Source organism: Rhineura floridana, chromosome 4, assembly GCF_030035675.1.
Source record: "Rhineura floridana isolate rRhiFlo1 chromosome 4, rRhiFlo1.hap2, whole genome shotgun sequence".
NCBI lineage: Eukaryota > Metazoa > Chordata > Lepidosauria > Squamata > Rhineuridae > Rhineura > Rhineura floridana.
In genome coordinates this window covers 119,493,911-119,507,060 of record NC_084483.1, presented here as the reverse complement: position 1 = coordinate 119,507,060, position 13,150 = coordinate 119,493,911, and the positions used below count along the sequence as shown (strand labels likewise).

The 13,150-nt window shown below is 43.3% G+C and overlaps 1 protein-coding gene across 3 annotated transcripts in view; it reads right to left on the bottom strand.

Moving 5' to 3' along the window:
- Positions 1 to 5,729, bottom strand: part of SCAF8 (SR-related CTD associated factor 8) — a 113,596-nt gene extending 107,867 nt beyond the window's left edge. For 2 of the 3 annotated variants that reach the window (XM_061624199.1, XM_061624198.1), the window contains exon 1: positions 5,364 to 5,729. In XM_061624199.1, coding sequence (XP_061480183.1) covers positions 5,364 to 5,393 — 30 coding nt within the window. In that variant the 5' untranslated portion in view covers positions 5,394 to 5,729. The remainder of the gene's footprint in view (positions 1 to 5,363) is intronic. The other variant, XM_061624200.1, reaches the window with a different exon arrangement.
- Between the last annotated feature and the right edge of the window lie 7,421 nt (positions 5,730 to 13,150).

The following is a 13,150-nucleotide window of genomic DNA, read 5'->3' as shown; positions in this document are numbered from 1 at the left end:
GGAAACTGTAACTGCTCTATAATGGAGATATTTGTAAACTAATATTGAGAATAAGTTTGAGTTCCAAGGAAAACTATATTATCTGAAAAGAACATTACTGTTACTATTGTTTCCTTATAACTGAGGGGGGAAATCAAACTTGGTTATCTTGTATCTCTTCTTATTTTATTGGACATTAAATATTCAAGCATAGTACACAATACACCTGAGTAACTAGCCTGAGGTTTCTGGATTGCCAAGAGGTCCAGAACTGGGAGCACCACAAGCAGTGGTCATAATATGCAGTATCGTGGGCTGCAATTCTATACCCACTTTTCTGGCAGTAAGCCCCACTGAGCTCAATAGGACTTTCTCCTGAGTAGACATGTACAGGACAGCACTGTAAGATACTGCTAATGGATTGTTATGCTGAGGAAGCAAGTTGTGAGGAACAATGCTTGCTACAAGGCAAAACTGCATAAATATTTCTTGCTGCTCCCCTTCACCTGAAGAAAAGGTCATAGCGTTATCTCCAAATTCTAAATGAGGAAGTGGTTTCTGAGGTGTGCATACATTTGACTGGGTTCTGTCTTTCCTTTCACTGTTGTATCTGAGAATATAAAATCCATGGAGAAGGAACAGAGTGCACAAAAAACAGCAGACAATACTGTTGAGGAAGACTTTGAAATAAAGTGAAAAGGATATGTGGTGCATGTGCAGCTAGTGTGGTACAGTAGTTAGTGTTGGATTAGGCTCTGGGAGACCAGGATTCAAATCTCCACTCGGGCATGAAGCCCACTGGGTGACCTTGGGCCAGTCACTATTTCTCAGCCTAACCTATTTCACATGGTTGCTATGAGGATAAAAATTAAGAGAAGGAAAAGCATGTACGCCACCTTGAGCTCCTTGGAGGAAAGGTGGGATGGAAATTTAAGAATAAATAAACTGAATGAGAGTGAAGTAATGAGACAACAAAAAAAACTGTTTCAAATCTCCTTACAAACCACATAAGGCTGCCACTTGCATGTATTTGCTGGCAGATGCCAAACGCTTACACGTATGCCATACATACATAAGTGATGCTATCTGTATGGACAGATTTTCATATATATGAAACTGAAACATATGAAGTGTTCCATCAGACTGCTTCATCCATTTGAAATTACATAATATATGTGGATACAAACAGTTACCAGCAAAATACTACATACAAATTGCAAGACTGAATAAGGCTGTGAGCACACACTAGTCGCCTACAACAAAGTATTTCCACTGGCTGCACCTGGAGGGGCAAACAGGTTGATCTGCTGATCACGTGCAAAAAGTGTTTGAAGCTAAAAAAATTTAAAAGCCCCCTCAAGCTGATCCCATCAGGTTTTACAATAAAAAAGAGCAGGGTTTGACTAGCATCATGTGTCCCATTTTCAGAAAAGAGAGATGAAGACACGTTGGAACAGGCAGAACAGTAAGTGTGTCTCTACCATAAATGTCCTCAAGCCCTTGTGCTAATGTCCTAAAAAAAAGGCAGTTTATGTAAATAAACAAATGGCAGGCCATCAATGTCTAGGCAAAGTCTTGCTAGCAGGTTGAAAGGTATTGCTCCTCTGTTAAAGGCCAAGATGATGTTAATATTAAATTTTTCATAAAAACACTAGAGAATCTGCATCAAATGACTCAAGGGGCATACAATGCAGATAATTCCCCCCCCCCCAGCTTCTAGAACAATTCCATTGAAAATGTTGCGTATAGTATTTGTTTCCAAATCATGTTGTTTCCAAATCACTGTGGAATTTCTGGAACTACAGGGCCTTTCTCATATATTCTTTTCATGTACTATGTAATTATCGGACTACTGACTTTTGACAGCAAACTAAAACAAAGTGGGTCATTAGAAGCAGAGAATACATAACAGCTTATCAACAAAATAAAAAAGGAACAAAAGGAAATCTAATATTAAATTGAGGGTGGTTGCTATAGGTGTGCTCCAAAGATGTGTTGGAAGGTCATATGAGAAGAGAGGGTTCCTCAGGACTAATCCCCCTTTCCAAACCTTTTAGTACTATAATCTAGACGGTGTAATAATACATGTGAAGGGATATCTAAAGCAACATACTCTTTAGCACAAGGTAGGCAATGTACAGATAATATTAGAAACAAGCTCATAACTCCTGCCTTGATTATTATCATTTATTCCAATCACTTGTTCTAACCAAATATTACAAAACCTGCACCAAATCTATGTAAGCTTGACCTCAATGTACCACAATCAGAAAATAGGTGCATCACAGTAATCTACTTATAGAGCTGGTGTGGGGAATCTTTGGCCCTCTAGATGTTGCTGAACTACAACTCCCATTATCTCTGGCCAACAGCTATACTTGCTAGGGCTGATGGGAGTTGTAGTTCAGCAGCATCTGGAGAGCCAAAGGTTCCCCACACCTGCTATAAAGAGCTATCCCAGTTGACTTTAAAAAAAAACATACCATACACAAGAAACCTGAGTCACTAGCCAATTTGACCTTTGAGAAAATTATTTTTTCAATTTCAAATATTCTGTATTTTTCCTCTTGTCTAATCCAAGCTTCACATAATATAGAAAGTTGCTTTTTTACAAGTTGGTAACATTTAAAGAAATAAATAAGGACAGTACAGATATCAGGCAATCTTAAACAATGGAAGAAAGAAATTAGTAGTGGAGGTACAAAGAGGAAACATGTGTACCTTATTTTTCAGACACCTTTAGCAAATGTTAATATATGCTTTGACCATCTTATGGCCTGATGCTAGGAAGTACTGTACAAAACAAGTATCTCAGAGGATCCAGCAAGGTAACAGGGGTCAATCTGCTAGTTCATAGCAAAACTGTGATGTTCATGGAATCCAAATGAACACTTCAGTCGTGATGCAAAATGCAGTGACCAAAAGTAATGTTAAGGAAAGAGGTAAGATTTCCCTGACAAACTATGGACTGGTTTTCAGCTCTAGAGGCACAACTGCACACACTATTCAATGTGAGGATATGCTAACAAATATTCCACAGCATTCATCAAGTTACTTTTTCCTTTTCTGTCTTTTTGACAAGTGCAAGGTGTTTTGTGCTATTTTAGGATCCTATCAATAATACAATAACTGGAATTTCAGAGGCTCCAGAAACTGGGGTCATTTATTTGTCAGGTGCCTTTAAAATAAGAGGCCACCTCAGAGGCCTCTGCAATGAACACAGGTTTCCTGATTACCTCTCATTTTCTCAAGATAGGGTTGTCAGGTTGAAATCAGTATGCAAAATACTTTCATACACTACCAAACCCTTTTAAAAATATTACTCATGCAGCAGAGAGTACAACTGGATGCTTTCCCAGCTTGTCACCAGAAAGAGATTTCTGGCAATCATATTTGAAAATCCCTAAGTGAAAGCTACCTATCGTGAAATAAGGTTTAAGTGATATGGTTGGTTTTGTTAACTATTTTCTAACATGGTGTTCTTCAACTTGGGTCCCCAGATGTTGTCAGACTACAGGGATAATGGGAGTTGTAGTGCAACAAGTGGGGACCCAAGGTTGAAGAACATTGATCTAACAGATTGACTTATCCAACTGTATTAATTTAAGAGAACCATGCTTATTCATTATGATATAGTCTACTCAGAAGGAAATCCCACTAAATTCAGTAAGACTTAGTCCCAAGAAAGAGTGCGTAAGATTGCAAACTTAAAACTGCAATCCTATACATACTTACCTGGGAGTATGTCTCGCTGAACTCATTGGGGCTTACTTCTGAGAAGGCATGTATATCATTGTACATTAATAATTCATGGGAAGAATTTTGAATACTATGTTAACTATTATTATTGTTATAATCACTAGTACACACAAAACAAAACCGTTTACTGTTGTCTTCATAGAGAACATGTATTTCTACCTTTAAATTTCTGTCACATGTAAACTCTTGTTTCTATCCAGATCATATTTTCCTAGAAAGACACTCCAACTGTTTTCAGTGCAACTTACTTCCGGGGAAGTATGCCTAACTGTGGCTTTTTAAACCCATTCCTATGCATGTTGACTGAGAAGTAAATTCCACTGGGTTCAACAAGGCTTATTCCCAAGTTATGGTAGATATGATTGCAGCCTCTTAATGTATTAAGTATGCACCCTTCCAATGTAAAAATTGTGTAGTACTATAATAATAACAGATGTGAGTGTTTGTTTTCTTGTAAAGTAAATGCATGTATTTACTTTAAATGCTGTAACTCTGCTGGTATAGCAGTTCTGGGAAATCTATAGGTTAGCCCATGTTTAGTAAGCAACAGTATGTTTGGTCCTTCTTTCTAAAATAACCCAGGAAAGATTATGTGTTTTAATAGTATCAAATCGATGTCCTAAACAAAGCTGTATACACAAAAAAGTTAAGAATGTACAGCTTTCAAGAATTTTGATCTGACTGTACAGGGTCTCAGCAACCTGGATTTCCTTTCTTTCCAGACCAAATATTTTTTTAAGTAACCAAAGTAACAGAACTCCAACGGCCATAGAAGAAATCACTTCTCTTTGTCATTAGTAAGGTATCTTTTTTGATTGGCCAATGACTTCTACTATAACAAAGTGGTCCCTTCTTTTCTACTTGGGATAATACTCTGCTTACATAGAAGCAAACTCATTAGGTCCCCTCCTGAGCAATACATGTGATGCTGTTGCTTTAACAAGCTAACGGAGTCGCAGACTTTATTAGGCCTCTTCCACCATCTGCGGTGTTGCTGTCTCGATATCCCAAACACAACCTACGAAGTAAAGACTGGTACAGTGGATTTTAGTTTTGACTGCAGCAAACATACACACGCACCATGGGGGAGGGGAACATTCGTTAAGCATTCCCTTCCCCGAAGCGAAATAATATAGGCAATCACGATCGGGGGGGGGGAGGAGGAGGTAGGAAGGAGAAGAGGGCGGCGACACGGAAAGTGCACGGGCGGTATTTCAACAGGGACGACGGACGATATTTCAGCGGAGCGGCAAGGGGCGTTGAAAGGTTAAAGGGGGGGGGAGAGAAAGAAAGAGAACGAGAACCAAGCAGGAAGGATAGGGAGCAAGAGAACAACCTGCATGGGGCAGAAAAGGAAACCAGCAGATTCACTCATTTTTCCTCATCCCAATTCTGCTCTCCCCTCCCTCGCCGCCGACAGCATTTCATCGTCATGGGAATCGCGGCTCTCCAGCCTAAGAAAACATATTTCCCCCTCCCCCCACCCCCACAGGCCTTTCTTCATTCGTATTCCTCAGGAGAGGCGAGAACGCAGGATGCCCCCTCCCCGACTCCAAGCCTGTCTCAGGCGACAGAAGAGGCTCCCTCCCCCCCTCAGCGCGCCCCCGAAATGTCCCAACACAGACCTCGCTGTTAAAAGCTTTCACGGCCTCCATGTTGTGGCGGAGGGAAAGGCTAGAGACGACCTGAGCGGGAGGGGAGCCGGTTTGTTCCCTGCTCTGGTGACGGCGGCCGATTTCCTTCAGGAGTCGCCAGGCCTCGTCGCCATGGCGGGCGGCGGGAGGGTAGTGGGCGCGCGGACGGGTAGGAAAAAGGGCTCCTCCCTGCTCTGCTGGGCCGCCCCAGGGCAGGCTCCGCTGGCGCTGCAGGGACAAACACGCAATAGCTGCGGCGCGGGTACCAATATGGCGGGCGGGAGGACTCTTCGCTTGCAACAGCAGCAGCAAGCGCAGTTCCCTCGCAGAGCAGCCGAGACGTCGGCCAGAGCGTCCCCTAGTGGGCGAGCGAACGCACAACAGGCCGCCGAGAGGAACTGCAGGACACCATCGAGGGAAGAGACGCAGAGCGTCATTCTGAATTTCCCTTGGCGGACTAGAGGCGGCTAGGTTTGCGAATGGGCTCCCCTCGCAGGAAAGAAGAAGGTACTGCAACTGGTGGGCGGTGGCAGCAACAGAGGAAACGCAGATTTCTGTCATCTCTGGCTGCGGCGGCGCGCAAAATGTATTTGTGTTGTAGCATAGATGGAAGGGGCGAAAGGGATATCGCCAGTCATAACGTGATCCTGTGCGGGTGTCTTCCTCCCCCCCAAATCCCATTAAGTTGCACTCGAAATAGATTCCACACCTAAGAGGTCCTAAATGTGTTTACTCGGGAGTAAGTTCCATTGAAGACAGTAGTATTTATTTCTGCGTAAAACATGCATAGTATTGAGCTTTTAGCGATATAACCATAATGGGGAGCAGAGACAGGTTCTGTTTTCGTCCTGGGAATATACCAATACTATAAAATACTGTTCTAAATTTGTCCTTTCTACACAGACTACACAAGCTGAAAAACAATAAGAACAAAAACACAGTAAGCAACTAAAAGAACATATAAACAGAAAGCAGATAAAAACAACCAAAAATAAAAAGGCAGCCATACTTTCGGGCCCATTTTTCTTGATGGCACTGAATGATTGGTGGATGTCTTATAAATGAGAGCCAATGGTTATGTTATAACTGGAGATCTTTCTTTTGAATGGGACAGGCCTCTACAACTGGGAAGAAGATACACCACCCCTCCTCCCAATCTAAGCCTACATGCATGTGAAGAAATAGCGTTTGGACATAATTTAGCTGTTACTGGAGGCCTAAGCTGGGTGCAATAATCCTGATGTTTGGGCTTGTCAAGCGTGGATATACTGCTTGCCTTCACCTGTGAACAGCAGAGGAGCCTGACCAGTGGCCCATTAGTCCAGCACTCTGTTCTCACAGTGGCCAACCAGATGCCCACAGAAAGCCCACAAGCACAAGCTGAGTGCAGCAGTGCTCTTGCCACATATAATTCCCAGCAACTGGTAATAGCCATTGTGGTTGGTAGCCATTGATAGCTTTATCCTCCATGAATTTGCTTATCCTCTTTTAAACCCGTCAAAGCTGGTAGTCATCACTGCCTCTTGTGAGAGTGAATTCCATAGTTTAACTATGTGCTGTATGAAGAAGTACTCTCTTTTGTCTGTCATGAATCTTTCAACATTCAGCTTCATTGGCTGTCTCCATGTTCTAGCATATTGAGAGGGAGAAAATGTTTTCCCTTTCCACTTTCTCCACACCATGCATAATTTTATGCAACTGTGTGCATGGGTAAATGTCTATTTGTTTAAAGTATTTACACCCTGTCCTTCTGCCTGAGTCTGACAATAGGTCTCTGTGATGTTCCTATATTAATGTATATATGGTAAGTGTTGGTTGTTTAGAAGATACATGGTAAGTGGAGTGAAAGAGGGGGAGTGAATGGGCAGTAGAATGAGAGATGATTGGCTGAGTGTTTAAAATGGCTGAACGTATAAAAGGAAGAGTGAGAGTGGAATCTGGGGGGGAGAAGAGAACTGAGTGGGTTGCTTGGTGGGGTTTAGAGAGTTGTTTCCCAGGAGGGAGGTGGAGTTCGGATTAGTATTGAGTAAAACCATATGCTTATGTGCCTTAAGAAGAAATCTTGTTAATCTTGTTAGCTTTGTTATCTGTAATAAATACTTAATTTGGTTTACCAAAGGCCTGATCCTTGGCTGGCATTTCACAGACCAGAAGGGAGGGTAAGGTAATGACCAAGGCTGAAGGGGAACTGTAACAAATGGTGGCAGCGGTGAAGAGAATAACAATACCAGTATTCAGAGTCTCTGGGAATACTAGTATTGGGACGTGACTGGTGGTTGCCTAGCAGGGGGATCTGTTGAGATCTGTGCTAGAGCGGGGAGAGAAACCATAAGAGAGAGCGGTCTGGACTGGTGGAGTCCCTGGTGGTGCCTAGTGACAGGCAGTAACCACGCGCAGGTAGGAACCTGACAGGGAGAGCCAGGGAAGGACGCATCACACGTGGTGGCAGTAGCGGTGGGATACGAACAACAGAGAATCCAGATACGAACACAGGAGAATACGTCACAGGTGTTGGCTGTAGCAGTGAGATACGAATACTAGAGAATCCCTACCAGTGGTGTGGCAAACAGAAATAACAAAACAAGATTTCTTGTGAGAGTGACTGGCAAAGAGTGAGTGAACTCAAACACTATGGCTGAATACATAAAAATGAAAAGAGAGGAGCTGGTGGAGAAGTGCATAACATTCAATTTACCTCACAAGGGTAAAGGGGTAGATGAATTGAGGGTAGCACTTATAGGATTTGCAACTGCCCAGCAAAAACAACCTGTCAGGGAAGAGACCCCAGAAGGATATTTAAGCAATCCCGCTTATATAGAGTATTTGAGAGAGAAATTGAGGAGGGAGACTGAGGAAAAAGATAAGCAGAGGGAGTTGGAAGCTGAGAGATTGAGGATGGAAGCTGATGGGAAAGATAAACAGCGAGAGTTAGAAATTGAGAAGTTGAAGATGGAAACTGAGAGAATGAGGATGGAGGCTGAGGAAAATGACAAACAGCGGGTCTTTGAGGCTGAGGAAAAAGACAAACAGGGAGTTGGAAACTGAGAAGTTGAGAATGGGGTTTGAGGAGAGGGAGAAGCAACGAGCAGTGGATGCCAAATTACAAGTAGAAAAGTTAAAATTTGAAAGAGAGAAGTTTCATTCTGATGAAACAAGAAAGGACAGAGATGGAGCAAAAATAAAAATTACTCCAAAGGACTTTGCTGTCTATGAGCCTGGTCAAGATCCTCAAATTTACCTCAGCACCTTTGAAAAAGCAGCTCAGTTGTGGGGGCTACCTGAAGATAAATACATGCAGTATTTATCAAACCTGATTAAAGGGGAATTGGCTGAGGTATACCAATATTTCCCCTCAGACAGGCCCGTCACCTATGCTGAATTCAAAGAAGCAGTGTTTAAAAGATTCAGACTGGGGCCTGATTATTTTAGAAAGCTTTTCAGAAACTGCCAGATACAGACAGGGAGGTCTTTCGTGGAGCTGGGGGCAAAACTGATGGACATATTTGGGAAATGGCTGACAAGTGCAAAAGCTCAGTCTGTGGAGGAGGTGAAAAACCTCATGATATTGGATCAATTATACCATCCGTTACCACCAGAAATAAGGCTCCTGGTCAAAGACCGTTCCCCTACATCGGTGCAGGAGGCCGCAGAGATGCCGGATCACTTCGCCTCCAACAGAACTGGCTGGGTGGGGAAAACATCAAGAGATTTTAAACCCAGACCATATAATGCTAGCAGAAGGGATGTGGTACCACAGCGAGTGAGTCCTCCAGTACAATCTGAAGGGCACAGGACACCCCAGAGTGGATCTGTGTACCCTAAAAGTGAGGAGAAATTATGCTACAAATGTGGTAGACCGGGGCACCTACATTTTCAATGTGAGGTTGCCAAACCCATTAGTAATCCTGCTCAGACAAGGGCAGTGAAAACAGAGCCCAAGGCTTTAGAAACAGCAAAAAAGGTTCAGTTCTGCCAGATAAACTGGACAGAAGTAACAGACCTTGATTCAAGTCTGAGAGAGGAAGTGAGTGTACAAGGGGCAAATTATTGGGCATTGCTTGATACTGGTGCCGCTCAGACATTACTGAGGCCAGATTTAATAAAATCTGAGGTAATATTACCTCAGGAAACTGTGACTATCCAAGGAGTGAGGGGTCAACCAGAAAGTTTGCCTGTGGCCCTGGTGGATATGACTTGGAGAGGCCGAGAGGGCTGATATTAAGTAGGCATTAATGCCCAGCAACAAGAACCAGTAATACTGGGAAGAGATGTAATGGGAGCTCAAGGAAAGATCTATGTAGTGACCACACAGCAAATTGGCAGAGAAAAAGAAGCCATATTAAGGGGGGCTGAAACAAACAGGGTGGAATCTGTTAACCAGCCTCAGGTCACCATAGCAACCACTAGCAGGCCTGCTGAAGGAGACAAACTGTATCAGCTGGTCTCTGGAGAAGAGGCAGAGCAATTCAGGGAAGAGCTGCATAAAGATATCAGTTTGAATCAAATAAAGGAACAAGCTCTGACCCAACAGATTCCTTTCACTGACAAACTGAGGAATCAAGTTGTGTGTGAGAATGGGATTTTATATAGACTGTGGATGCCTGCTGAGAGAAAGGATGAATGTGAACCAGTGAAGCAATTGATAGTACTTAGCAAACACAGAACCAGATTTAATGGCGTTTTGAAGGGCATGATCAGAAGCTATGTTCAAGATCACCCACAAGACTGGGATGAACAGTTGGGATGCTTCTTATTTGCATACAGAGAAGTCCCTCAGGAGTCAACAGGCTTCTCACCCTTTGAACTCATGTTCACTAGAAAAGTGAGGGGACCTTTGGAACTATTAAAAAAATCATGGGAAGGAACCGTGGGAGAGTACAAAACATCTGTAGTAGATTTTGTATTGGAATTCCGCAATAAATTAACATCAATGATGGAGATGGTGAAAAAGAATTTGAGTCAAGCACAGGAGAAGCAACGTTACTGGTATGACAGAACAGCCAGGGAACGTGTGTATGATGTGGGAGATATGGTTATGGCGTTCATACCCAGGAAACATGACAAATTACAGGCTAACTGGGAAGGACCATATACCATCAGAGAAAGGCTTGACACAGTGACGTATGTAATCACCACAGACCAATTAAACAAAAGCAAAGTGGTTCATGTAAATATGTTGAAGCCTTACCATACCAGGGATGCACAGGTGTTGCAAGTTACCTTATTCCCTGAGGGAAGTGGGCCTGAACTTCCAGATTTGGTACAGGAAAGCAAAGACAAAGGAGGGGTAGATCAAGTGGAATGGTCAGAGGAGGTGAAGGAGGAAGTAAAAGAGGAGATTCTAAGAGTTTTGAAAACCTATAGGAATCTCTTTAGCAACAAACCTGGCCGAACCAGTATAGTTATACATTCCATTGATACTGGAGATCATGCCCCAGTCAGATCTGTACCGTGCTGTGTTAATGGGAAAGTTGTGAGTGAAGTAATCTGTGTAGGACATGGGGTGGGGAGTGGGAAAATCACCCCCTTATGGAGCAAGGTAGAGGCAGTGCAATTGTGGCCTATCCCCTTGCATGAATTAACAAAGAAGAAGTGTTCTGAGCGTGTGGTATGGACGGATGAATGTCAGAAGGCTTTTGATCTACTGAAGCAAGCCTTGTGCCAAGGACCCATATTAATAGCACCAGACTATGAGAAACCATTCATCGTGGCTACAGATGCGTCGGACCTGGCGCTGGGAGTCGTCTTGCTACAGGAGAGAGAAGGCACCAGACATCCAGTGGCGTACCTGAGTCGCAAGCTGACGCCGAGGGAGAAAAACTATTCATCAGTCCAGGAGTGCCTAGCGGTCGTGTGGGGACTGAACAAGTTGCGCCCATACGTGTGGGGACGAAGATTCACAGTGACTACGGATCATCGGGCCTTGTTATGGTTGCAGACTATGAAAAACCATAACACTATGCTGCAGAGGTGGTCCTGGGCCCTACAGGACTATCAAGTGGACTTCCAGTTCATCAAAGGCAAGGACAATGTACTGGCCGATGGACTTTCCAGGCAAGTGGCTGGGACTGCAGTGACGTGACCAGACAGAGGAACAAAGAAAGACATTTTCCCCATAGAGACTTTTATTTGTTAACGCGACGTATAAATCCTGGAACAGGAATAATACTCTGCTGTTGTTTAAGGGGGGGGGGAAATGTGATGTTCCTATATTAATGTATATATGGTAAGTGTTGGTTGTTTAGAAGATACATGGTAAGTGGAGTGAAAGAGGGGGAGTGAATGGGCAGTAGAATGCGAGATGATTGGCTGAGTGTTTAAAATGGCTGAACGTATAAAAGGAAGAGTGAGAGTGGAATCTTGGGGGGGAGAAGAGAACTGAGTGGGTTGCTTGGTGGGGTTTAGAGAGTTGTTTGCCAGGAGGGAGGTGGAGTTCGGATTAGTATTGAGTAAAACCATATGCTTATGTGCCTTAAGAAGAAATCTTGTTAATCTTGTTAGCTTTGTTATCTGTAATAAATACTTAATTTGGTTTACCAAAGGCCTGATCCTTGGCTGGCATTTCACAGACCAGAAGGGAGGGTAAGGTAATGACCAAGGCTGAAGGGGAACTGTAACAAATGGTGGCAGCGGTGAAGAGAATAACAATACCAGTATTCAGAGTCTCTGGGAATACTAGTATTGGGACGTTACTGGTGGTTGCCTAGCAGGGGGATCTGTTGAGATCTGTGCTAGAGCGGGGAGAGAAACCATAAGAGAGAGCGGTCCGGACTGGTGGAGTCCCTGGTGGTGCCTAGTGACAGGCAGTAACCACGCGCAGGTAGGAACCTGACAGGGAGAGCCAGGGAAGGACGCATCACAGTCTCCAAGGTGGCTGACTATAAATGAAAACAAGTGCACAATAAACATAAGATACATAATTAATATAAGGCAGAGGTAATTTACGACACCTCTGGTAGGGAAATGATGAAAAGTGGGAGAAATCCACTTCCTAGGCCTTAGCTGTTGCAGATGATGCTGTGGCTGTTCTAACTGCTACAAAATATTACAAAATGTCAGAAATCTTCAGTGCTGTCTCCTTCAGAGGAAACCAAAACCTAAGTAATGATTCCTCTGGGACTTCTTGTTGCTCTGGGGATTGGAGCGTGTGTGCATGAAATTCAGATGAATCCTTAGCCAAAGGGGGGTGCCTCAGGGAATGTAGGGCTTGTCAGACTTAAACAGGATCTATATGAGGTGGCATGAGTTTTTATGCAGTTAAAAACCTAGTTCAGTTTTTGAAAATGAGAGTGTAGTTACAACTTAAAATGACAGGGTAACTTGCACTTTAAAGAGTCTCAGTTCAAGTACTCTATAGGCCTAATTTGCAATTATTAAGTGCAGCATTTAAATGAAAATTGAATAGTGAGCCTCAGTCCAAGTCCAAGTTTCCAATTTCAGTTTGATACAAAACCAATTAAAATTAGTTTCAGTTTTAAAATAAAACTTCCACAGTTAGACAATCCTCACTTAATCACCATATACTTACCTGACTTCCCCACTCTCCCCATGGGGCTGCTGACCTAAATCCACCCTCCTCTCAAATCCTGTTCACTGGAATTTGGGTGAGCCCAGTAGCTGAGCAATATCTCCTTATGTTTTTCAAACAAGGATCTCGTGACTCAGTTGGCTGCTCAGCAGGTGGGGAAGCTAGCAAGTGCCATATATTTGGAGCTATCTAGCGATAGAGCCTGCTACTCAAACAAGGAGGGGGCATCCCAGCTGACAAAGCATGTCAG